This window comes from Sitophilus oryzae, unplaced genomic scaffold (assembly GCF_002938485.1).
Source record: "Sitophilus oryzae breed Bouriz unplaced genomic scaffold, Soryzae_2.0 scaffold_971_pilon_pilon, whole genome shotgun sequence".
Taxonomy (NCBI): Eukaryota; Metazoa; Arthropoda; class Insecta; order Coleoptera; family Curculionidae; genus Sitophilus; species Sitophilus oryzae.
In genome coordinates, this window is record NW_022147607.1 from 466,351 (window position 1) to 493,851 (window position 27,501).

The 27,501-nt window shown below is 31.8% G+C and overlaps 2 protein-coding genes and 2 long non-coding RNA genes across 4 annotated transcripts; 2 read left to right on the forward strand and 2 right to left on the reverse strand.

Moving 5' to 3' along the window:
• Nucleotides 1-1,322: 1,322 nt before the first annotated feature.
• LOC115891171 lies at nt 1,323-11,027 on the reverse strand. Its single transcript, XM_030911577.1, has 12 exons — nt 10,841-11,027; nt 10,499-10,747; nt 10,264-10,437; nt 10,055-10,183; nt 9,790-9,999; nt 9,664-9,714; nt 9,437-9,602; nt 9,140-9,376; nt 8,912-9,069; nt 6,283-6,432; nt 5,987-6,085; nt 1,323-3,012 (listed from the first exon to the last, which is right to left on the reverse strand). Exons 1-12 carry the CDS (start codon nt 10,875-10,877, stop codon nt 2,843-2,845), a joined length of 1,830 nt encoding a protein of 609 aa, XP_030767437.1. The 5' UTR covers nt 10,878-11,027; the 3' UTR covers nt 1,323-2,842.
• A 417-nt stretch (nt 11,028-11,444) lies between these two features.
• Nucleotides 11,445-12,404, forward strand: LOC115891168. The gene has a single exon (XM_030911573.1). It carries the CDS (start codon nt 11,445-11,447, stop codon nt 12,402-12,404), a length of 960 nt encoding a protein of 319 aa, XP_030767433.1.
• Nucleotides 12,405-16,086: 3,682 nt separating this feature from the next.
• Nucleotides 16,087-16,569, forward strand: LOC115891175. Its single transcript, XR_004051773.1, has 3 exons — nt 16,087-16,216; nt 16,268-16,375; nt 16,428-16,569. It is a non-coding gene; the product is annotated as an uncharacterized LOC115891175 (long non-coding RNA).
• On the reverse strand, nt 16,333-18,054 carry LOC115891174. The gene is made up of 2 exons (XR_004051772.1): nt 17,854-18,054; nt 16,333-17,796 (listed from the first exon to the last, which is right to left on the reverse strand). It is a non-coding gene; the product is annotated as an uncharacterized LOC115891174 (long non-coding RNA).
• Between the last annotated feature and the right edge of the window lie 9,447 nt (nt 18,055-27,501).

The window sequence follows — 27,501 nt, forward strand, 5'->3', positions numbered from 1 at the left end:
TGTAGAGAGAAACAAGCTCTTTAACATAGGAAACAACATTTTAATGAACAGTGCTTTCCGTAAAATCAATAAAATGAAAAATATACGAAATAATATACATGTACTGATTTCTTTCGAAAATCGACAACTATGAAACTATGAACCCTTCCCGGACACAAACGGTTAATTGTGAGACAGGAAATTGTAGAGAGAAATAAGCCTTATAACATAGGATACAACATTTTAATGAACAGTGCTTTCCGTAAAATCAATAAAATGAAAAATATACGAAATAATATACATGTACTGATTTCTTTCGAAAATCGACAACTATGAAATTATGAACCCTTCCCGGACACAAACGGTACACTGTGAGACAGGAAATTGTAGAGAGAAACAAGCCCTATAACATATAGGATACAACATTTTAATGAACAGTGCTTTCCATAAAATCAATATAATAAAAATATACGAAATAATATACATGTACTGATTACTTTCGAAAATCGACAACTATGAAACTATGATCCCTTCCCGGACACAAACGGTACATTGTGAGACAGGAAATTGTAGAGAGAAACAAGCCCTATAATATATAGGATACAACATTTTAATGAACAGTGCTTTCCATAAAATCAATAAAATGAATAATATACATGTACTGATTTCTTTCGAAAATCGACACCTATGAAACTATGATCCCTTTCCGGACACAAACGGTACATTGTGAGACAGGAAATTGTAGAGAGAAACAAGCCCTATAACATATAGGATATAACATTTTAATGAACAGTGCTTTCCATAAAATCAATATAATAAAAATATACGAAATAATATACATGTACTGATTTCTTTAGAAAACCGACAACTATGAACCCTTCCCGGACACAAACGGTACATTGTGAGACAGGAAATTGTAGAGAGAAACAAGCCCTTTAACATAGGAAACAACATTTTAATGAACAGTGCTTTCCATAAAATCAATAAAATGAATAATATACGAAATAATATACATGTACTGATTTCTTTCGAAAATCGACAACTATGAAACTATGATCCCTTCCCGGACACAAACGGTACATTGTGAGACAGGAAATTATAGAAAGTTGAGAATGAAATTTGGTATAAAATAAAATTGTTACAAAAAGTTAATAATACAAATTAAAACAGAATATCCAAACCAATCCAAGTAGATTTTTTCCACAGTTGGAATGACGATCGATGACATTCCTCACATGATTTTACATAGGTATATAAATGACAGGGATTTGCATTTCAAAGCCATCGACGCCGATGAATAGGCAAAATTCGGTATAAAAATTCAGAAAAAAAACAAATAATGTATATACCTATTTATTATAAAAATGAAAATATAACAAACATTTTATAATGAATATTAAGTATTATAATTTGATCAATTACCTCATACAATAATACAATATCATAATCATTTTAATATGCATACTTAAAACTTAAAATATAGAGATACAAATATGGACGGATAACAGCAGATCCATAAGTTACATTTTATCACGTCACAAACTTAATTAATTTATTTCTAAAATCTCACAAATAAAAACGATATACTCGTATTAAAAATAAAGATAATCCTTACCCTAAAAATGCCGATTGGTCACAATTTTACATAATTAAGTGTCATCGATCGGCATTTCTAAGATAACTAGCCGCTGTTTTTTTTTCGATCGCGGGGTTCTTAAGTAAAATATGATGAACAGGTTTATGAAAGCGTCCTTTTTTATGGTCCCAGAAAAATAATTATAGAAAATTACATAAGAATATTTAACTGTCAAAATCACTGTCCAGTTTTGATCACACAGTTATTCACAGATTCGAACACGTTATTATTCGGCATGATCGAAAAAAATAGCGTCCAGTTGGCTTAGAAATGACATTCTATTAACATTCCCCATATAATTTTACAGCAATCTTCAATTCCAAGCTATCTGTGACGCCGTTTTTTTCGATAGTTTGGTAATATAAATATTATAATAAATTTATATATTTGTTGTCCTCTGCCTTGTAAGACTATTTGGCAAAATTATAAAAAAAAGAAGTGTTGTTCAAATGAGTATTAATTATTAAAATATTTTTTTCTTGCCAAAAATATAAATGAAAACGCATCCTATTACAATTAATACCGTATGATCGAGAAAAAAAGGCGTCAGCGATGGCTATGAAATGAAGATCGCTGTCAATTTATATGGGAAATGTCATCCATCGTCATTTCCCAGCCAACTGGACGCAGTTTTTTTTTTCGATCATACGATATTATAGCATATTAACCACAACTTTTCTAGACAATATATATACGATTTTTAATTTAATATGGTAAAATAATCAATAAAATTACTACCTCAAAAAATATAAAAAAAATACACACCAAAGATATATAGAACAATATGATTAAAAAAAAAACCGACATTAAATTACCTTTGAAAAAACAACCAATTACATTTTATATGTAAAATTAGATGGCAACATCATATTCAAGGTAACATATTGCCACTTTCTACACAATATCTTGTAAAATATTATATATGCAGAGGTTTTAATCCACACATATTATGTAGATATTTTCAATATTATATTTATTGCTAAAATTTATTGTATTTAATTTTTATATATAAAATGTATTAAACAGAGCAATATAAACTCCTCATTTTCATATATACAATAAAAATTCTAGATCATTTTCCATACAAATATATAGGTACCTACTTGAAAATCAGTCATAATAAGAATATTATTATTTTATTTAATATATAATTCAAGTAAAATAAGTGGAATGTGGCTTAAGTAAAATAAATCAGTGCACTTAAAGTTGACTTAATAAAAAAGAAAATTAAAAAATGTTAGCTAAGAAAGAAGTAATCAAAACGATAAATGATATGGTTGTTCCTTTTATACTGTTGTTTCGCAAAAATCCAAATCCAAAATCAAATTGGATGATGTGAGCTTCAGGATCTAACCACGGGTTGGTACCATCATCAAAGTACATTGGGCATTGATCTCCTACAAAAAAATATGAAGCAAAATTAGATCGAGGGGAGTAAAAAACATACGTGTGTAAAAGTAGTTGGTAAAAAACTAAGTTCAAAAATCGGTAAGCTTTCTTTAAAAACGCCCTTAACTGTTAATGACCGTTTTGACAAAGATGCTTTCATTTATTTAGTGATATTTTTGATAATCTGAATTTTTTAATAGGTGCAGAAATCGAAATGTAGACAGAAACAATAGAAAATGTATGTTTAGAAACCAGAAAAATGCCATTCTTCTTCTTCTTTTTATTAAAATTTTTATGTTTTTGACTTCTCCTACATTTTTACGTGTATCTTACCCCAAAAGGTAAAAAGGCAAAAGAATAAATGAAAATAAATGGAGCTTAACAAACAAAACGTAATATTATTTACAAACATGATTTACAACTGATATGACATTTTCAAATTAAAATTTTAAAGTTGGTTGATCAAAAAGTTATTATCAAGGAGGCCCTGACTTTGACATTTATAAAATTATCATGCACAAAACATCCTCTTTTAGAACTTTTTCTTTAATAACCATAACCGGGAGTAAAAGACTAACCGCCCGAACAAACACTAGAGGCGCCACTGGTCATCAAATGGTGCTTAGACAAGGAAAGAGAGGGGACAGGTAACACTGCAGCTGAAAGTGAGGCAAGTTGTCACCACGCGAAATTCTCCAATGACGTAGCATCAGAAATTAGCTTGTACCTAGACGGTACAAAATATTTATTAAAACGTAAACTAATATATCGTTCATTTTTGAGTAATGTATATACAATTTTGTATTTTATAGTCTCACCTTTATAATATTAGAATATCTAAGTCGATAATGCAAAATTTATTTAACAGTCACAGTGGACTGATTATCAAGACAATTATTTATTTATTAACTTGTGTATAATTTATAATTAAATAAAAAATAATGTAATAACATATGTTTTAAACGTGTATATACATAATATATACTGTATGATCGAAAAAAACGGCGTCTTGTTTGTTTGGAAATGACAATTTCACAAATGAATATCAAAAATTACATTATTCATTGAATCCGTAAGTAAGTGTGAAGGGAATTGACTAGATTCATTATTAAAAAGTATAATCGAAAAAAAAACGACGTCCAGTTGGCTTGTAAATTACGATCGATGATATTCCCCATATAATTCTATATATAAAATGACAAAAACTATACAAAACGACATCGAAAAAAGATGGCGTCAGCGATGGCTATGAAATGAAGATCGCTGTCATTTTATATGTAAAATTATATGGGGAATGTCGTCGATCGTCATTTACAAGCCAACTGGACGTCGTTTTTTTCGACTATACGATATAATAATGAATCTAGCCATTCCCCTTCACACTTGCGTACGGATTCAATGAATAATGTAATTTTTAATACTTGTTACCTTCAATCATAAGAATATCCTAATTTTCCATAAAAAAATAAACAATTCTAGAAGATTTGTGTTATTTTATTTATTTTGAAATTTTTATTAATTACTCACTGAAACTATTATTATACACCTAAATTAGCAAATTTTTTGAAAGAATATTTAAAACAATATATGTAGTAACAAGGAGCCCACCAGAAGTTTGTCCACCCCCAGCAAATCTTGGCAGGTAAATTTATGTTTTATACAACAACTATACATATAGATTTTTTATCACTAGAATTTTTTTTTTTTATAGTTTAGAATTACTTTACATATTTGATAACAATACTTTATACATTTTTTTACATGTAAAACATATAAAAAAATGTTTATTGCAGAAATTGTATTTCTCTGATTATAATTCCCTACGCCATTGGAGAAATCCATGCTGAGTAGCATTATTTATAGTTTCAAACATTAATTATAATACAGGATATTGAAAATGCTACTTGGAATTATTAAAAATAGTTTGGTTTGGATGTGGTACAAAACATATTAAAAGCATTTTACATATTTTTACTGCTACAATGAAAAAATGTACATTTTATGACCACATAACAAAAGTTGTGTATCGATTTTTACCTGCGAAATGTAATCTTGATAAAAAAAAGTTAGTTATTGACAGAAATAGTTAAAATCATGTTAAATATTAAAATACACAAGTTATAATTAGATATTTTATGTTATTGCAAAAACAAAACCATAATGATACAGCGTAATGTAGATATGCAGGATGCATGTCCAAAACAAAAAAGTGCTGTTATATTTTTTAGTTTTCCATGTCAGCCGCGGAAGTTTCAGTGATTTTAGTGTTGTCGGATATTTTTATCTGTGAAATAGAAATATTGCGTTTTGCGTTTGGATCGCAAAAGCGAAAGTAGAAGTTTTATTGAAATGTAAGTAAGCGTTTGCCCATTTTATATTATACTTTTTCCATACCTACGACAAATATAGATATATTGAAATTTTATAATTCGTTTTATTTAAAAAATGTTAGAAAACAAGCCTGTAATCCTGTAATTGACATAATTGTTATGTAATATATTCCATTTAAATGTAATATATGACTTTACAATTAAAAAAATGTAAATTTAAAAAATATATTAAAAATATGTATATACAGGCAATAATTGAATTTTTTAGTATGCGAACAAACACGGGAGGCGCTTTATTATTTACTTTCATTTCTTAACATGACAGAGGAAGTTCTAAAGGGGGATGTTTTGTGTTATCATGTAATTTTCTATAAAATATGTTTTTACGTCTTCATACAAAAGACATGTGATCATACTTTTCAAATGAACTGTATTTCTAGCAAAATTTAATTGAAGATATCTGTTAAAGTCGATAAACAAGTTGATATATTTTTTTATTAAGATCAGTTACAAATTTTAAAGTACGAAATACAAAATGGGATTAAAATATTCTTTTTCATTAAATTTTGGTAGTATTCCTGTGAGAAATGTAGTAGTCTATGAGAGAGTCTGTGAGAAAATGTAGCCTAAATGTTAAAAAAAAAACACTTACTCTCTCTTTCATATTCCTCCATCTCGAGGGCTACAGTAGCTCCTTCAGTATAATTCCAAGATGTTACAGTTTGTTTCAAATCACAAAATGGCCCAATTGCTGAAAATGTAAAAAAATATTATACAGGGTGTTCTAGAAAGTTAGCAACAAATAAGAAATGTTTATACTAATTAAAGAAAATCCATTTGTTGCAAACTTCTTGACACACTACAACATTTTAAGGCGTTTTAGTTGTTTGTAAAAGTAATGTATACTAGCATTAGTTATATTTATGTATGTTTTTTTTGTAAGTTTACCTTGTGACATTAAAACTCTGTTTAGATCAGCTCTTTGGTACACCCAACAACGATATTTTGAAAATGGGTCTAATTCATCATACGTTATTAGATAAGACTTTAGATTCTCTTTCCAGAATCCAATGCATTTCATTTTGTAATCAGGATCACCTAAAAATATCATATTGTATGAAATAAAAAAAAATCTACATAATATATAAAATGCTAATGTATATCTGTGTCGTCTCTACTGAAGTAACGACTTGTTCTAGAAGAGTAGTAGAGTTGCTTTTTTAATCTAAGGGCTCTAACTCACTGACGACCAGGTAGCAACGACCTGGCCGTCGGCGTCGCGTCGGCTGGCCGGATGCATTGCGTTTATAGCTGCGGCCAGATGAACGACCAGTTTCAACAGAGTTGTCAGATCTAACGATTTTTTACGTCTTACCAATCAGAAAATATTATTTCAGAAATGTTAAAATATCCGAGTTAACTAAAAAGCGAAGTTGCTATTCATGAGCTTATTAAATGTTCTAATATTAAATAATGCATTTAAAATATTCTTGGATTTTTCGTTAATATATACTGGTGTTGTAAATGGAGTAAGTAAAATCTCCAACCCCGACTAAGTAAAATTCGTTAATAAATACTGGTGTGATAAATGGAGCAAGTAAAATCTCCAACCCCATTATTTCCATGTTTTTCAAATCCGCGATGCCTATGAAGTAAGTAAAATCTCCAACCCCGACTAAGTAAAATTCGTTAATAAATACTGGTGTGGTAAATGGAGCAAGTAAAATCTTCAATCCCGTGATTTCCATGTTTTTCAAATCCGCCTGGTTTTTCAAATCTGCCTGCTATTTCATCAGTCGTTTCATAACAGAATATTCTACATCCTACGTCTATGTAATTTAATATGTGTAGAGTGAGACATATGTAACTCGGGAGATTTTCAGCATTATATCAATAAAGGACAAAAACAGTGTTGTTCCTAAAGGTGCGTCCAGGCTTGAGAATTTTAGCCCGAACGAACCGAGCGCGCACGAACAAACAGAACAAATAGGTCGAACAAAAAGCATTGCGTACGCGCGACCGACAAAAAGGGAGATATTCTGTTTCTTTTATCTACAGATATGGACTTCTACTGATGGCTCTTGTCGACTTTAGAAGTAAAACATATCAGGGCTATCGTAAAAAAAGGTCGTCAGACACTGGCTCTAAATATAAGCAAGTAGAAAGTTTAGCTTCCAGTTATTTCAATGTTTACAATATAAATTCCCCTTTTTTATTGTTACTGAGAATCTACAACAGTAATTATTTCTATTGTTAATTGTTTAAGTTACTTTTTTTTTAAAAAAATAATGTACCTAGTAGAAATATAGTCTAGTGTACTATAGGTCTAGTGAACCCTGTTTGAAAAACGTTAAAATAAATATAATATTTATAAAACAGTTGTCCTCCTTGTACATGACTACAATACAACTAAAAAACTAATTTAATAGAAAAAAAAGTGGTTGTAGAAAAACTTTAAATATGATTTTAACATCGAAACTCGAAGGTATAATAACAGGTATCATACCAATTATAAATAGAGTAGGTATGTCATATAAAAATGTTTTGAATTTTTACTAGAATCGACCCTTGATAAAAAAAAAGGGACTAGATTTAAGTTTCCCTTTGATCCAGTCTGTATACTATTTCTTTGGATTTTCTGCACATGTGCAAAAACTACACTAAAAACTATATCATATAGAAAATAAAATATTGTGCGTTGAATTTGAGGGATTTCATCTGAAAAATTATTAATTTGGAAGAAAACCGGCAACAAGCGGCAGAAAATAATATTTTAGTACAGTCCTTGTACAGTCTACTGGTCGCAACGACCAACGGACGGCCAGGACGCCGTATCATTTGATTTAATGGTTTTAGAGGTACCAACGGCCTGGCCGGTGCGACCTGGTCGTCAGTGTGTTCGAGCCCTAATTGGCTCTTCTAAAAACTGTCCTCGCCGGATTTTTTGTTTTTCATTTAATAAAAAAAAAAATCCTGACGTCGCCTCGTGGCGGATGCGCCAGGCTTCAACTAGTTAAATCATAAAAAAATAATCACGTTAAAAAAATACTAGAAGAAAATGATATTAGGTATATTATACCGGGTGCGTCTCAACAGTGGCTCGCCACTACACCTTTTTTATTTTTTCACATAAAAAAAACGAGATCTGGTATGTTAGTGTATGACATAAATTAGGAGTGATTGACGTATTCAATTGTTGTCGGTCGTTTTTTTTTTGATTTTCAAATGTCACCTTCGGTATTTTTTTTACTTTATTCAATAGAAAATGACACTCTGAATAGAATGACATATCATATGTCAACTTTTAACATTCTCACTTAAAAAAGTTAAAAGCACTAATTTTTAATGAAGGAGCCTTGGAAAAATAAATTTGATCGTCTAATATTTTAAGTGTCTTGTCCTTGCATCGTACTTTCAATCATATAAAAAAATAAAGGTCATAGGGGTGGGCCACACCAAACCAAATGCCTTGATTATTAGAATTATTAGTTGATAAAATAAATATAGAAAATAAAAATACGATTGTAGAATAAAATATATTTGGTCCTAAACTTATTTCTTATATTTATTTACTTACTGTAAATGTCTACTGGTTTTCCTCTATGATCTACTGACAGACAATAATTTTCATCTATAGCTATCTCTTTCTGTTCATCATCACAAACTGAAAAGTCAGATATGTTCTGCTTACAATAGATATTCGGTCTTGGACTCAAAGTAACACCACCCAAAATTCTGAAAATCGAGAATTCAAATAGAATTATTGAGCTCACATAAGATAATCTCCAAATAGAGATGATTTTACCTGGTTTCAAATGGCACATCTCCTTTTTGAGTAAAATTAAATTTACCAGCCACTGGGCATTTGATCGGTGCTGGATTTCTCTTTAAAAACAAATCGTATCTCCACTTAATTTTATTTTGAAACTGAACCCAAGAACAGACCGTACTGAAGTCATCCTTAATAACAGCTATACCCTTACGGTATCTGATAATGTTGTGATGCTGAGGTACAAAATCAAAGCATATGTAATCCTTCTGACTAAATAATTAAGTTGGCTATTAATAAAAAAGTTATTATAATATTAGTATATTATTTTACCATCCATCCACTGTTAACCTTGCCATCATTATCCTTGTATCTCTCTGCTCTTTACACACGTAGATTGTTCTTCTGTATCTACCTTCATCAGGATAGTAAGTTTCAACTATGTGGGTTTCATTGATGAACACATCAGCATCAATATTAGCAGTGTTGATCCACTCTCCTAAAAGTATAATACAAAATATAGCTAATGATAAAACAGAGGGTTTTATAAATAAAACTACCTGAAAAATTTTGTGGCAAATGACAACCAGGTTCTACTACTTCTGCCTTTACTAAAATGATAAATAATGCATATTAGACAAATCAAAAATACATAATTTTATAAAATAAAGTAAACTCCTGTATACCTGGTTTTATATGTAACCTTTCTGGACTTTTCTCCACAGTTTTTAATGTATTACATTCTGCAGTGATCGAAACACCAATATATAAATCATCATCTCTGTTTTTTAAGAAGCATCTATATTTTTCATCTTTTCTTGATTCCTTTGTATTTGCCACCGCAAAATAGTGGTTTTTCCCCACAAACCAGTCACCCAAACAACTGTATTCAACAACTTAAAAATATAACAACTTAGTTTCAATAATATGTAAATTATTTCATATTATTACCTCCATCAAATGTTCCCAACATTCCTTCGCATTTTTTGTAAGTAATATTAAACTTCTGATTTGTAATCAAAAACTGAGAACCTGGCGTTTGACATGATCTAATATGCGCATCTGGATTTCTACATTCACCTAAAAAATAATATTGTTAATATAAACTCTAAAGTAACTAAATCAATATTAACAAAATATTTTCTAAATATTCAACTAACCTGTAAATTTAAACCTATTTTGATAGGCAAAATTCCACACTCCCTCTAATGAAGACCTACAATTGACAGGAACGTAATTTTCAGAAAATAATGTTGCTAGCTGTAAATGAGGATCTAAACTACTACAAACATTTTCTACAGTAGCCCTATCCTCTGGTACATTAATGCATGAACCTAAAACAGAAATGAAGGTTTGTATTAAAAAAATAAAACAAAACAGATAAAAAATACACACTTTCGATTTTCTCTAACACATTGACTGTTCTAACTAGTATTTTTACGCAGCGAAAACAGTTATCTTCAGATTTATGAAACACCATAGTATAATTTACGTGATAGTCATCACGTATATCGTAACAGGTGCCCCTATTCGTCATAGTAGTTGGATCAAGTTCGGTTAAAGTGTTTCTTCCATTTTCCCATGAAAACCATGCACCTTGTATTTTGGGCGGAATTGTGCAATTAAATGCTAGAGATTCAGTTACTGCAATTAAATTAACATATAGGTGAATAATATAATAATTCAAGTATAATATTTACTAAAAGTTGATATGAAATATAACCTCAATATACTTACAGAGATTTAATCCTAGAAATATCAACAATAGCGACATTTTAAATAAATTTAATTAAAAAATCACAACCGAGTTCGCTACATAAATAAATAATTATATTATAACAAAACTAACAAAGGGGTATCGAAATGTTATTAAACAATTCGAAAAAACTTGAAATCCAAAAAAAAAACGTGAGTCACCAACCAACCACAGATCGCAGTTGTCCACAAAACATCAAAAAAAAAAAAAAAAAAGAGCTTTTTTTTTTTTTTTACATCATTTTTTTAACATTACCTTGTAGCTTTTTATTAAAAATATTGAAGATTGATTTTACATATAGAACTTTGATCATACAAAATAATATATATTACAATATGAAAATTTTTAGTTAACCAGATATACACAACTAATTGTACCAAATTTATTCTTCTACGGATCTTATAATGTTTATTAAATGTTTATGTCAATCTATATATGTTTATTAAATGTTTATTAAATGTTATGGTTATCTCTAAGACGCCTTATCTAGTCACTGCTCTGGGCTACCTAGACAAATACTCTAACAAAATATACAAAAATGACAGGGCACCATGCTACGAAATGCAACTACAACATCAGATAAAAATGATAAAGGTGATCGATCTGAATCTGGAAAAAAGCCAAGTTTCTAACAAAAACTTATTCTACGAAATCACCGAAAACATTAGATCCAACCACACGTTCATATATACAGATGCCTCCAAGGGTAAAAACAACGCGGGCTACGGAGTCTATTGCAACAATCCCCCTATCAACTATGCAGAAAGACTACCAGAGGAAGTAACAATTTGCACAGCGGAAATAGTTGCAATTAACAAGGCAATTATTATTTCTCTGTGCAAAGAGCTAAGAAATGTTGTAATCCTCTCAGACTCTAAAAGCGCCATTGACAAGATTCGATATCCCGGGGTAAACACTTCAAATGACTCGATCACACTATCAACCAAAAAACTCCTATTAGAAGCAAACAATAGCGGAACGAAAATACACCTAACGTGGATACCAAGTCACACAGATATAAGTGGAAACGAAGCTGCAGATAAACTCGCAAATATTGGAAGGTCACTCAATGTACCCAAGAACATCAAAATCGACAAGGCAGATATACTAGCAGTTATTAAACACAAACTTACAGAAGAATTTTCCCAAAAATGGAAAACAACAGCCACCAACAAGGGGGGATGGTACTCAGAAATCGTTAAAAAATTTCCCAAAACCAGATGGTTTGACAATTTAAAATACGCCAGAAGAAAGGACATAACCAACATCATACGACTTAAAACAGGACACTGTCGCACAAAGGTCCATCTGAATAGAATAGGAATAATTGACAGCCCACTTTGCGAGTGTGGAAAAATAGAAAATATAAACCATATATTCTTGGCATGCCCCCTGAGAACCTATCCTCAAACAGATCTATACACAAAACTAGTAAAAGACGGCCACACTACACCATTCAGTATGCAGACAGTACTGTACAACGCCAAGCTAAAAACCATTAATCTCATCAACGCTTTTATAGACAAAAACAAACTAGAATTATAACTTCAACTAATACATCCTTTTCTGTTTATTTAGGCTTGACACCACAACACCAATCCTCATCCATCCGATCCGCACCATTTTGTGTAATGCTCCTCTGCGGGCGGGAGAGAGAAGAGTCTAGACCTTTGTTTGTGTTGTCCAGATACTAACAGTCACGATTTAACCAATGCAAAACAAGCACACACCTCAGATATCCTTACTTAAAATGTAATTAGATTAATTTTAGGAACTAAAATCACTGATTGCAGCATGACGAAAAGTCAGACGGCCTGCAATCAAAACTAATGCGCTGGCAAATTGCACCTTCATAGGAAGCAGAGCCATAGAGCTGCCACAGTGAGGGAGGCAGCTCATCATTACCATACCATACCATACCATCTCTAACACTATGCGGAAAACAGTCCGAAGAAGGTCAAGGTCGTGTTACCTCGTCTAACTTTGTCTCGTCTCGGCTTATCTCCGCTTGTCTTGACCTACTTTCATACCTTAAAAACGCCTAGAAACTACTCTTACTACTTTTTGTTTATACTCTATCCAATAATCATACCAGTAAACTACTAATATTTTATATTTGACAACCTTACTAAAAACCTAAATCCTACGATGGGAAACCAGGTCAAAGGGATGCGTGGCTAGATAGAAGACTAGTCTCTACTGGTCTCAACCTTGAGGCCCAAGGGGGCAATCCATTGTATACTCGTCTCTCTTACATCTACGGGGCTCTGTAGAAATGAACCGACTAACCCAATGCATATATTGCGGTGTATCACCAGCTTTACCAGAACTTCAATGTGAAGACATTAGCAGAAAGGCCCGGCCACTAGGCTGAGTCCGACGGTCGGGCCTTTCCGTGTATGGGTAGCTATTGAGTTGGAGAGTCATCAACTCGAGGGAGAAGCCATGCCCTCAGGCCCTCAGAACAGGAATTCACCATAAATCCAAGGAAGGAATAGAGAAAGAGAGATATATTCTCTCTTATAGTTCCGGGAAAAAAAAAGACAAAAGCTCCCCGGTAGTGAAAGGCACGGAGGACTAAACTCCAACTTTGGAAGGGTGTATATATGTCGTAGGGGGGTAGATATCCACTCCTCGGAGAATGAACAGCTGTTGTCAGAGGAGGATGGGAAATACCATGTCCCCCCTACAACTGGAAAATCCCCATGCATGATGAGTTATAGAATGTATGATGAATTCAAATATTCCAATAGTTCCTCTTCGATTTTTATAGCATTGTAATATGTAGCGAAATTCAATTACCTCGTTTGATTTGGAAAATGTCATTTAGAAAAGGTCGACTCTCAAATTCAGCACAGGATTAGCAGCGCCTCAAGAGCATTCTGGAAAGTAATAGACAGGGTTTTCTACAATCATGACTTGAGCACAAAAACGAAGCTTGCCGTGTACCGAGCACTAATAATCCCCACCATATTATATATGGAGCGAAAACTGGGTGCCGTACCGCCGACACATTAACGCATTAAACAAGTTGCAACAGAGACAACTCTAAAGAATCAAATGGTTCCACCATGTCTGAAACGGTGTTCAAACGTATCGGTTCTTGAAAAATCTAGCTGCGAGAGTATTGAAGTCATGATTACAAAATCCCGCTTAAGATAGGCTGGTCACGTATCCAGAATGCAAGAAAACCGCATACCAAAATCTCTGCTTTACGGTGAGCTTGTAGACGGTAAAACGGCCTACACACGTAACGATTTATCGTACTGCATGCAGTACGATATCCATCGAAACTGCCGCATTAACGATAAATCGTAGCGTGTGTAGGGAAATTGGATGGTTTGCAGTATGCAGTCATCAAATCGTTTGCAGTACGGAGCTTCCGTAAAATATCGTATCAACGGGTCGTGTCTGGGGTGGGATTTGAACCCAAGCCTGAACGTGTGGAGTGTATTCCCTGCCGCAGCGCGCAGTTACGATACAATTTTTATTTATTTTTGGTTTAATCAATATTATGGATTTAAAAAATAAGATGTTCTGGGAAGACTTTATTGATTTATATAGAGAAAATAGATGCCTATGGGATGTGAAATCAAAAGATTATGCAAATAAAATGGAAAGAAATTCCAGTTATGAAATTTTGTTTAAAAAAAATAAGGAATTGTTCCTAGAAGCATAACAAGAAGCGATGAAAAAGAAAATAAACAATATAAGAACATCTAGCGGCAGTACAATGTGTTGTATCGTGTGTACAGAAAATGGCTGTACTGCAAGCCGTACGATTTTCTTTACGATCTGCAGTTCAACGCGCAGTACCATAAATCGTTACGTGTGTAGGCCTAAAGTCCCTAGATATATAAAGTACCGCAATTACCGCCATATTGGCGCCAAAACTAGCGGCAAATTTAAAAAGGAGGCCAACATTTCGCTGTTTCGGCTTTTTAATAGAGGTGGGCCAGTCTGCGATTTTTGTGGAGCTGCTACGCTCTGCGACTGCTCCAATAAAAGCACTGCGACAAGTAGCAGCGATTTTTCGGAGCAATTAACCTATAAATTAAAAATGTAGTTTTATAGGTTAATTGCTCCGAAAAATCGCACTCGGTGTTCGGCACCGTTCGTTGCATTTACTAAAAAAGTACAGGACTATAGGTGTGATTATGATAGGCAACATCATCGTCTAGTTTTTATTTATTTATATCGTATGATCGAAAAAACGGCGTAGCGATAGCTATGAAATGAAGATTGCTGGCATTTTATATGTAAAATTTATGGGGAATGTTATCGATTGTCATTTCCAAGCCAACTGGACGCCGTTTTTTATTTCGATCAGTAGTGGCGATTTTAACGTCTGTGCAATCGGGGTAAGTCACCGACGGGCCCCAAGCCTCCCGGGCCCTTGCGAACAAGATTCGAACTTTTCCGAACTACGGGCCCCTAGAGCTCTTAAAATCGCGGCTGTACGGTACTATACTGATGTCTTAGTTTGATAGATGTTGCTATATTTTTTTAGTCTATTCAGAAGAATTTGAGTGTTTCTAAGTACCAAGCACTTTGCTATAAATATCTTAAAGAGTCTGTTCATTTTCACAGAGTGGTGGCCCATGGTAAAAACTTAATGTTATATTCAATTCAAAGTCGAAACTGTCAAAAAAATCTTTATTAGTGACCGGTTTCGGCTATTTAGCCATCATCAGACCTTAAAAATAGATATAAATAATAAAACTTATATGAATGTATAAGATCAAATAAAAGATTTAGGATATACAACAAAACACAGATACAAAATTAACTAACAAATAAACATACTAACAAGTTAAAAATTACCTTTGTCAAAAACATCTGTTTGTGATTAATATATAATACATAAATATCTTATTTAGATTCATGAAAGAAAAAGCGAACGCTGCTACGTTTCCCGTTCCCAAACTCCCAACAGCTCCAGTACACAGAATATACTCAATATACTATGCTCCAGTCGACTGCGACCTGCGACGACTGTGACTGGAACAGTCTGACCGGGCGACGGGGCTAGGAGCATTTTCAGAATTTACACTATTGCCTGCTATTGCTCCTATTGCTACTCACGAGCGCAGATGTCCTAAACTTGTAAACTGCTCCGAAATGTCACTGCGATTTTCTTGGAACTGGAGCAGTCACATACTGCGACGTTTGTGGAGCTGTGACAAAGTAGCGGACTGCGATTTCACAACCCACCTCTACTTTTTAAGCAGCTGGTCGTGGCTGGTCGGTCCGGCGCCAATATGGCCGACCAACATTGACAGGCAAGCCGTAAAATAAAATATTTATTAATTGTAATAGAATTACGTTTATTATCTACAGTTTACCTTCATTTTAACGTAATATCAGGTGGTATATTAATATTCAATTTCATAAATTTAATTTTTTAGGCCTATATATGTTAAGAGGTTATAAACGAATGGTTTCCGTACAAGTGTTTTTCATTTGTATTAGCATTTATTTTATGTTACCTTTTAGCGCAAAGTACGCCAACAGAAGTAAGTTAATAGGTAAGAAGAAATAAAGTTGGAATAACATTTAGAATTTTAGTACTTAATTCAGTCGAAACAATTGGAAAAACTTTGTTTGTTGATGAGAACGGGATACCTATACCATAAGTAAACTTTCCCTATTATACCAGTTATGCTGTAGTTAGTTTTGACAAATAAGCATGATTTAACGAAAGTCTTTGGAACTATGAATAAGCTACAAACTTAAATTTGAAGGCCGGCTTTTATACGAGAAAATTTTGAACCATGGTTGAAACAAATAAATGTAATAATTAAATTGATATGATACATACCTGCTATTTTTGAAATATATTAATATATTGATAGAAAGATTGTTTCAATTAGTATTACTTCAGGTAGTTTCAGCATTTTAGGTATGTAATTGTGCACTTATTTTATAAATAACTTAGAAAGAAGCTTGAAACGCATAGGGGCTCTTTATGTGTGCTGTATAATTAAGGTTTGTATGTTATGGAGTCATTTTTATACAACAAATTTATTATTAGTTGAATAAAAGCAAGTTAATACCACATAATTCAATTAAAATATATTTTGCTCTGCAATTTAATGTTATATTTTTAAAACAACAAGTGTCATAGTCATAATGTTTAAGTATCATTATTATAAAAAAGTTATACTGCTATAAATTTAACATTGAAATAACTGTAATTATTGTTATACATAAATTAAGTAGGCATAATTTTACCTCGACAATATGTAAAACTTCAAACGAATCTTAACAATTTTATGCCATGTATAAAAATCAAATTTAAATCACACACTTTTATTTATAACTGACAGTATAAGACCAAATTTTTAAATATAACTTTACATGCTTACATTATATTCTTTACTTTTTATTAGTAATTACAATATGAACCAAAAAATATTAATTACTATCAATAAATACATAAAAACTAATCTATTTAAGTCCATGAAAATAACTATATAGTTAGCATATGCATAAACAACATTCTTGTTATTAGGATCAAATTTATTTGAGCTTTTTTTCATTGTTTTGGTTAATATCCCTGTTAGTCCTGACTGGTAAAACCACCTGAAGCGATGTCATCCAAATCTATATATGTATCATAACATAACTTATTCTTTTAAATAATTATCCTTCGTTTGGTCTGATGATAATATATTGTAGATTTATCTAAACTTCTTGCTGCAAAATGTTGAAAACTAAACTACACTAAACATTTTAGGGAATGATTACGTAGAGATTTCACTTACACTTAGCATCCTTTTTAAAAGATATGTATGGTAGTTTGCAAGTAAGGTCTTTGTCTTGTTCTAGATTAGATTTCTAGAGGTTGATTTCGGCCTGACCCACTGCGACCTTCTCAGATCTATTGTGGTCTTGTCTTGTTCTATAATGAAGTTTTATGTACCAGTAGGTTATACTACAAATAAGATTGTTAAAAATATTCACTGGAGCATAAATAAATTCAATCCACTACCTAACGTGTATTGAATATCGACGATGTTAGAAAACACATCAAATGGCGGCCTTTTCGTGTAATACACATTTCTTCACTAAAGATATCGACGCCTATACATTACTAACTAATAAATTTGTAGCATTTTAGTGGCTTTATAATTATTTTAAAATATATGGATAAATATTTTTATCCTGAAATTGACAGCTTCTCAACATTTGACATGACAAATTCAGTCAAATGTGACATTTAAACAGTCCTACCACTACAGTTTTTCCAGAAATACCCCAAAAATCCGCCATTTTGGCGCCAATAACATTGAACAAACCAATTGCGGTACTTTATATATCTAGGGACTTTATGTAGGCCGTTTGAGAGGAAACCGGGTGAACAAAACTCAAAACGGTGGATGACACTTCTTATGGGAGAACTGGCAATGGTTGAAAACTTGACTACAAGCGATTTTCTAGGAATCTTCCTTACCGATAAATTATTGACAAGAGTGACAGATAAAACCTTGACGTTTTCTCAGTATTACAGTTCATCGCTTTTTCTTTCTAAAGTGTGCGTTGAAAGGAGACAAAAACAATTTTTGGTGACCCATAATTCGTTATTCGAACACCACTTTTCTCCTTGTCGGCAGCGTTGCCAATCTTTGTGGAATTCCACAAAATGTGTGGAATTCGTAATAATGTTGTGGAACGTTTGTGGAATAGAATAAATGTGGAATTTTGTGGAATTTTCGGAATTATTCCTTTTTTTCTTCCTTATTTAGCTAATAGTAAAAAAAACATTATAGGACTCATCATAATTTTACAGATTTCTGTAAAAAGAGCGTCGCCGTCGAGGTCAGCAGCTAGGTTCGGTATTTAGATCTGCAAGCAATCCGACGAAATTTTCGACATATCACATATCACACGTCACTATATAATGTAAAATCCCTTTAAGATCACGTGGTTCATATAAAAAAAATGTCGGATTGGTCGCAGACCTAAAGACCGAACCTGGCTAGTGATTGTGGAATTTTGTGGAATTTGGGTATGTTCGCCGTGGAATATAATTTTGGACCATTGGCAACGCTGCTTGTCGGGTCGTTGACGTTGACTTGTCGCCATTTCATTTCTTTTGTTTACAAGCTGCAGTTTGCTTTGCAAATTTAATACATAAATTATTTAGGCAAATATAGGTTTTTGATAAAACTTCTCGAACTAACGTGTAGGTAAGTGTTGATAAATAATTTTTTTTCATCTTAACATGCTCATTGTCATTCTCCTGATTTAGGTGACAGAAAAGGATCATCAAATCAAATTGAATTTTATATTTTTTCATCCCAGGACCGATAGTAAAATATATATTTTATGCATACCTTCCTAAATATCAACGAGATGAGCCATCGGAAGAAAGGGACCATAGTACAAAACAGAAAGGTGACCTTTTTTCTTTCCACTTAGGATATTGAAATTATATACTGTCGGCACTCGAGAAATATAGATAAACAAAGAACAACAGATATAAATAAGTATCCCAGAGGAAAAGAGAGGCAATACCTGTACTCTCTAGGATATTGAAATTATATAGTGTAGTCGTGTTCGGCACTCTGAGAAATATACATAAACAAAGAACAACAGATATAAACTATCCCAGAGGAAAAGAGAGGCAATACCTGTACTCTCTCTGATATTTGTGAAAGTTACGGCAAAGTATTGTTGAAAATGTCATCTTTTTGATCGACCTGAAAACTTCGAGCAAAAAGATGACACTTTCAACAATACCCTGACAGATATCAGAGACGATACAGGTTTTTCCTCTCGTTTCCCCTGGAATACTTTTAATTTATTATTCTTTGTTTATCTAGATTTCGCAGAGCACTATGAACGAACTTCGTAGCTTGTATGTTTGAAATAATCGTCCAGTTGACTTAAAAATGATGATCGATGACATTTCCCATATAATTTTACTTTCAAAATTATGATATATATCTTCATTTCTAAGCCATCTATGACGCCATTTTTTTCAGTTTTGTTATAATTAATTTTGTCTCTTGATCTACTTGTAACATTATTCTTTTAATTTTATTAATTTATTGTGGTGAAAATAATTTCTGCTGTATATTTGATATTGATATTAAACATATTTTTAAAAAATGGTGTATTTTTTGTGTTTTTATGTATGTCATAATTAAAAATAAATGAAGAATTAAATTTTTTTATTTTTTTAAACTTCCCGCCATGCTTGACAATCTAGTCCGTAGTTCCTACAAGCGAAATTGGGGGCGCTAGTAGCAGTAGACTTGTCAACAGTGTCAAATTTAAACGTCAATTTCACTTTCCAATATTTAGCAAGGCGCTCGCACTTCTTCTTGTGTATGTGTTTTGTGACTGAAAAGGTACAAGGATCCACGAAAACTTAAAGGTGATTAGCATGCAGAATGGGTGGGAACAAGCAGCGCACAATAAAACGCAATCGGGAAGAATTGTAAACTCAATTAACAGCGACAACCAAAAAGTAAAGAGACAATGAAGCAATGAGATTTTTGAATGTCCGGAGTGTGGTAGAGAGATAATATCACGTTATTGGTTTTTTTTTGTTACAGAAAACCTCATGAACGAAAACGCCTTCGTAACCATTAAATTTTCTGATGCATGTCAAATACTCGTCAGCGAGTAATGGCAGTAGAATCAGTAGTGTATGATGATGTATAACTCCCCCTTCCACTCACTCTACAATACCACAACAATACTTTATATTTTTTGTAAATATTTCTCGGTTGTAAAAAAATTGTAAAGTTAAAAATAGAGCTAGCAATTGCGGAAATAGAAAGTTGCAGAACGCAAGAGATACCGGCAATTCCCACGGGAAATTATAGGAATTTATCTATAGAGAATGTGTCCCTAATTCACTTTAGCAAAGTCTATGGAGTTCCTTGTCTTTACATTGTATTCTCTGCTTTTATGAATTAGATATACCTAAAAAATAATACTTTTTATTGTATCTGTAGGTCTTAATATTTAGTGCGATAAATTAAAGTGCCTGGAAAAGTCGGATATATTATTTTGTCAAGCATGCGCTTTGCAACTCTCTGTGATTTCCACGTGGTCGGAAAACTTGCGTTTTCAATGCCCACCTGTCTGCCGGTTCGTGTTTACAGTCTACTGCTGACAGTTTTCACGTCGGTATCGGGTTTTCCGGGTTGCGGATTTTCCAGAAACGTTCCGTCGCGACGGTGATTTTTGGAACAAAAATATCGGGAAAATTAAAAAAAAATCGTTTAAATAATATGTGCGTCAATGGAGTTTTAAGAAATTATTCAAACAGGGTTTAAAAATAGTTTTAAAATCATCTTTCATAAAAATAACTAATATCTATAACATGTAATCAAGATTTCTCTTATTATATCTTTATTAATAAAACTACTAAAAAATAAAGTAAGATTACTGTAAATTTGTAGTAAAAAAAGTTATAGATCTAACTAATCTCACCATATATTTGCCGCAATAGTAATTAGGTTTATATTTTTTGTTTTAACAATAATTTTTTGAATAATACTTTTAAAGTTGTTATTTTCAAAATGTAAAATTATTGACGTCAATTGAAAATATATAACATAACATATTAATTTATAAATATAGTTTGTTCTCAACTTTAAAATTATAAGGGAGGGCAGTTACTGAATATAAACTTAAATTTCATATATACAGGGTGAGTCTTAAATAAGTGCAAATATTTTTAGGGGTAGTAGGTATATTTCGACATCAGAAACACGCCTATAAGTTTTTCCCCAAAAATTCCCACAATTAATAATTTTTTGAAAGAAAAATTAGAAGTTAAAAATCATAATATATTCATAATATGGCAACATAGGTAGTAGATTAAATTTACAAGAAAGAAAACCCAGAAAAGATACAGTGGTTTTTAATATTTAATCAAAAAATCGTTTTTTTCTCTTAAATTTTCAAAGTAAAATAACTTGGTAATTTTGAAGTTATTTGAAAAACGGTAAAGAAAATATGTTTCTTTTATCGAGATCTACCAGCCTTAAAATATTTACACTTATTTAAGACACACCTTGTAGAGGTAATCAGTATAATCTGCATTCTGTTCAAATAGTTCTTTTAATCTGAATTTAATTTGTTTTTAATGTTTAAAACAAAATTTTGGAACAACTCGTGTTATTAAAGCTAAACAAAGTTTTTTAATTGAGGAAGTTAGTAACTAAAAACAATTGCGAGTTCAGTGGTAGTGTCGTGCGCTCTATATACATTTAGTTGGATACAATCCGGACAAAAACGGTGAGTTGTTGAAAAAGCAGAAACTTTATGAAAACTTTAGTTATTCTTAAAGAATACATGATGAATTAAAACAGTACTATTTTTTGGGAATAAATAAATGTATTGAAAGATTATGTACAGGGTGGGTCACATTCGACGCTTTTAAATGGAAACACCCTTTTCTATAGGAGATAGACAAAAACTAATATCGGTGTCTGGAGCTCAATTTTTGTCAAAAACATGATGGTGAAAACCACATATCGATATCTGTTACCGTTTCGGAGTTACGGGGTGTTTTTCAAAAATATGCATTTTTAACAAATCTCTGTAACTTTTTTGCTATGGAAAATTTTGTATTTTTATGAAAACATTTCCAAAGCACCTTTTTACGTGGATTTTAATGGTTTAAGTTTAATTTTTTTAAAATTAATAATTTAAGAATTATCAACATAAAATTTGGTTTTTTATATGGGACACCCTGTATATTTTTAATTTATTGAAAATAATTTAAAATTACCTTTCCAAAAATATAACACACTTTATATTTTGCTCGATTCCTCTTCGAGATATAGAGTATATAAAAATTCGCCTGCTTTAAATAAGTAGGCTTTGAACGGCACCGGCTGTAATGCAAAAAAATTCTAGATGTGAGCATCAATTAAAACAAAAATAATATTTGCTATGAGAAATGCAGAATTTTATAACAATTTAAAATAAATTTAACCAACATCAACACATTTAAACTATATCTATTAACAATAAAAATTAGTAGCAAACCAAGACATCAGATTTTGCTACAGGTGTTCGACATATCGACCCTCTTCTGTTATGCACAGACGGGACAGTTTTTGAAAATTTCTCGCGGAATTCATTAACTCAGTAGGGGTGAAAGATACCCTCTCATAACTGCTAAGTATTTTTAATTCTTGTGTCGATTATACGGAAGAATAAGGAACCTTTATTTTTCCGCAAATATATCCATAGGATTAGATCCATGGGCACTAAGTCAGGCGGCCTCGACGGCCAACGGTTGGGATCTTGGTTAGCTATCCAATTATTCTTGAAATTGGCTGCAAAAATGTGCTGCTAACTTCAGCTTTCAGGCGGTGCTGTTGTCTTGCTGGAAAAATATGTTTTCGAGTTCCATTAAGGGCATATCATCAATAAGGGGTCCAGAGCCTACTAGTTAAAAGTCGCGAACTTATAAAAATTCTGTATTTCGAAGGGGATTATAACAAAATATCAAGTGTGCTATATTTTTGGAAAGGTAATTTTAAATTCTTTTCAGTTAATTAAAAATATACACCCTCTATATTTTTTTACAACCTAACCTGACCCAAATAAAAAATAATTTTTTCTGTTGATAACTCTTAAATTATGAATTTTAAAATAATTATACTTAAATCATTAAATTCTACGTAAAAAGGTGCTTTGAAAATGTTTTCATAGAAATACAAAATTTTCCATAGCAGAAAAGTTACAGCGATTGGTTAAAAATGCACGTTTTTGAAAAACACCCCGTAACTCCGAAACAGTAACAGATATTGATGTGCGGTTTTCACCATCATGTTTTTGATGAAAATTGAGCTCCAGACACCGATATTAGTTTTCGTCTATCTCCTATAGAAAAGGGTGTTTCCATTTAAAATCGTCGAATTTGACCCACCCTGTACACATTTTCAACTAAACTTCAAAAATTGTAATATTTTGTGTATACATTCACCAAAATAATGTTTACACTTTTGTGGTGCGTTTATTTCTTTTTTCCCCATTTTTTGAGTTATAACTCATCATACAGTCTCAGGGCTTTGACAAAAGCTAGTATCTGAGACGGTTTTACAGAGGTGAGTTCTCCATCTCCGACAGCAGTTGTACCAATATTTAGGTATGGCACGGATGGTTGTTGTCTCTGCGCACTCAGTGATAAGGCGTTCTGATGTTTCCCCATTTTCCCCACAGAATCTGCATTTGCTGTTGTTCCTTAGCTTCAATCTACTGAGATGTACATGGAGGAGACAGTGTCCTGTTAAAAACCCAAGACAATCCGAAGATTGATCTTACTTAAATCAAGGAAAATCTTTGATTTTTCTCGGTCCTAAGTTCCGAGAAATCTCCTATAAAAATTTATATAAGTTCGCCAGTATGAAATTACCAATTATGTTCCACAGAAGTTCTTCATATAGATAAAATAGTTTTTTTTAAATGATAAACAATCATATTAAAAGATAATTCTCTGAAAATACAACTATTTTTTATATTAAATATATTTTTAATATTTATTGGGGAAATTTAGTATGCCACGATCCCATATTACAACCCGCTACTGAGTATTTGAACTAATTTTAATTTAACTACTATTGCTATTGGATCCTCTAAATTCCTATTTAATTTACCACCTACTTCTATTAACAGATTGAAATAAAAATTTCCATTTATAAATGAGAGATATTGCCGAACTATCAACAGGTTTGTAGTTAATGAAATTCCAAAATCATATCCAGTTCATAAAGAAATAAATAAACGGAACAGTTTGAAGAAAAAATCTCGGTTTAAATTAAAATGGTTAAATTGGATTTTGATTTAATTCGTTTCGGAAATGAAATGGGATATTATAGTTGGTTTATTTTATAAATAAAAACATTGCATGTTGATATATTACATTAAATTTAACCAGAAATTATTCAGAACAGAACATATTTTTAAATTTACTGAGTGATTAACTTCCAGTTAATTTAGTATGCAACTAAAAGTTAGAATTATACAGGGTGAATCTGAAGTAAGTGCAAGTATTTTTGAAAATTTAGAATTTTTTGGATTTTTTTTAGTTTTTCTTGATAATACGGCAACATAGGTAGTAGATTAAAACTACAAGAAAGAAAACCCAGAAAAGATACAGCGGTTCACAAAATTTAAGCAAAAAATATATCTTTTTAAATTTTCAAAGTAAAATAAGTCGGTTATTTTGGAGTTATTTGAAAAACGGTAAAGAGAAAATATGTTTCTTTTATCGAGATCTACCAGCCCTGAAAATATTTGCACCTATTTAGGACTCACTCTGTATACTCAAAAACAAGAACAAACTATCAGCAGCGATTACTTTTAGGGCGGCATTGTCAAGAAAGAGACATTGTCAAAACATTGTTCTTCAATTTAAAAGATTGTTGTTACAGCTTTTTTTATTAAAATGATTAATATTATTTTTTTTCTTACCTAATGTCAAGAAGAGATGAAGGTAAATGTTTTTCTTGTCCAAAATTATATTTTACAATGTTGTCAACATTTTAAATATTGTAAGGTAATCAATCAAGGTGATTGCAACATGGTAAGGTAATCAATCTACCAGCCAAAATTATTCCTTTAATTTTAAGAGGTATAAAAATATATGTTATAAGTGTTATAAGTACTCAGAACTGTCGATGATTTACGAAAACTTTGTTTTCCCCACAGATCAAATTTTTCTCGAACCTTTTGTCGACTTCGCGTGCTACGTGATCTCAACTTTTCATTTCCAAAAGGTTTTCCTTTTAATGAAAGGCTCCTTTCTAACACTTAAACAAGTTATCCTATAAATAAAAATATCTGAGGTAAAATTTTGTCGATTTCATTACAACTTTTGATACAACACAGATACAAATCAACTTACGATAATATATTTTAGGGTTTTTAGGTAATAAAATAATATATTTTTATGTAATATACCTTATAATAGTCAAAGCTCTAGTGGGTCTACTGTCAAGATGTCAGCTTAATTGGCCTCTAGAGCTGATGGGATTGAGGGAAAAAGCCATTTGAAGTTGTTGCCAACCTAAAGAAAAAACGACAGAATACAGTTTATGTCGCTGCGATAGCTTTTAATAAAATGTGCTTTTTTTGTATAAGACAATGATTGGCTATTGTTCAAGAGTTATATGGAGGGTTCAGTCTTCAAGTTACCAGACCTTTTTAAAGGGATAGGACTGGAGAATTTAACTTAACGATCAGAAGAGCACCACAATAGATATGAAAAGATCGATAGCCACCTCAAAAATTTAAACTAATTTGGTAGTCTAAATGACTTTTAATAGGTTACTAAATGACTTTTTTTCCATAGCAACTGTCAAAATTGCCTTATATCTATCAAAAATAGTAGATAAAATAGTAGTACTTTAACAAGGGTAGATTAAATGATACTTTAACAGCAAGGATAGGTTAAAAACTTTATTTCTTTTCGCATGTTTTTTAATTGCTCCCATTTTTGAAAATTTTTGTATTCCTTTTCATAAGTTATTCGGGATTTAAATGGAAGCCGTTTGGATATGGCGTTTGTCGCCTCAGCCTGAATATTTGCTAGTAATTTACTTATTTCGTTTTGACCATTTCTGGTTCCAATTCAAATCAGCAATCGACACGAAAGAGAATTAAAAAATATTGACTCAAAACTGACAACTAAAGAGACAGCTTTATATATTTGTCAAATTACATAGAAACCAACGCCAACCCAGCACAATATTTTTTCTACTCGTAATAAATTCCTTGAAATAATAATTTCTGAATATTTTTTAAAACGTAACTCGCTATGAAAAAAATATTGTTTCATACACGACCCGCGACTATAAAATTGCATTATCGTCTTCCGAAATTAATTCACTTGCGATTTCATCTCTCCTTAATTAATCTTATCGGTCCACAGGTCCGGTAAAATGGTATTTTATCGTCTTGTATAAAAAATAACTATTAATAGATTACATCTGAACTTGTAAAAATGGATAAAATTAATAATGAAAAAAAGGTATGTGAAATGATTCCAGCCAAGCTCTATAGCCTAATTTAACAAAGAACTCACAGTTAAACGAGTTTTGATTACTCTGCAATTTCCGTTGCTACTGTAACTTAGCGTTTTCGTTAATTCTACTATACAAGCAAAACTACGAGTTTGTTGTTCTCCAAGTTTTGAAGTAAATATTAAAATCAACAATTCAAATTTGCAAATTTGGTTAGCTAGATTTTACTAAGTTGAATAATAATTATATTATTATGTCACAATTCTTAATAATATTTAAATGATAATTACAGTTTTCCTAAAATATCCATCTTTGTCGTTTGATTTACTAATGTAGGGATTGTGTTTGATAAAAATTATTATTGTTGGGCTAAACAGTATGTAAATGAAGCACCAACACACGATCTACCCATGCTGTAAATAGCTTATTACAGACGGTAAGCCAAAATTCACGGAATACTCATATTACTAAGACAACAATCACAACAATTTATAACAGTACTGTACAGTAGTTTTTATAAGATCTAACTTGTAATACTACAACATATAGAATGGTGATTCTATCACGTATTTGCAAAGACTGAGATCCATGCTAACTAAAAAATTAAATACTTTTTCTTATCCTTTACCTACTCTAACCTG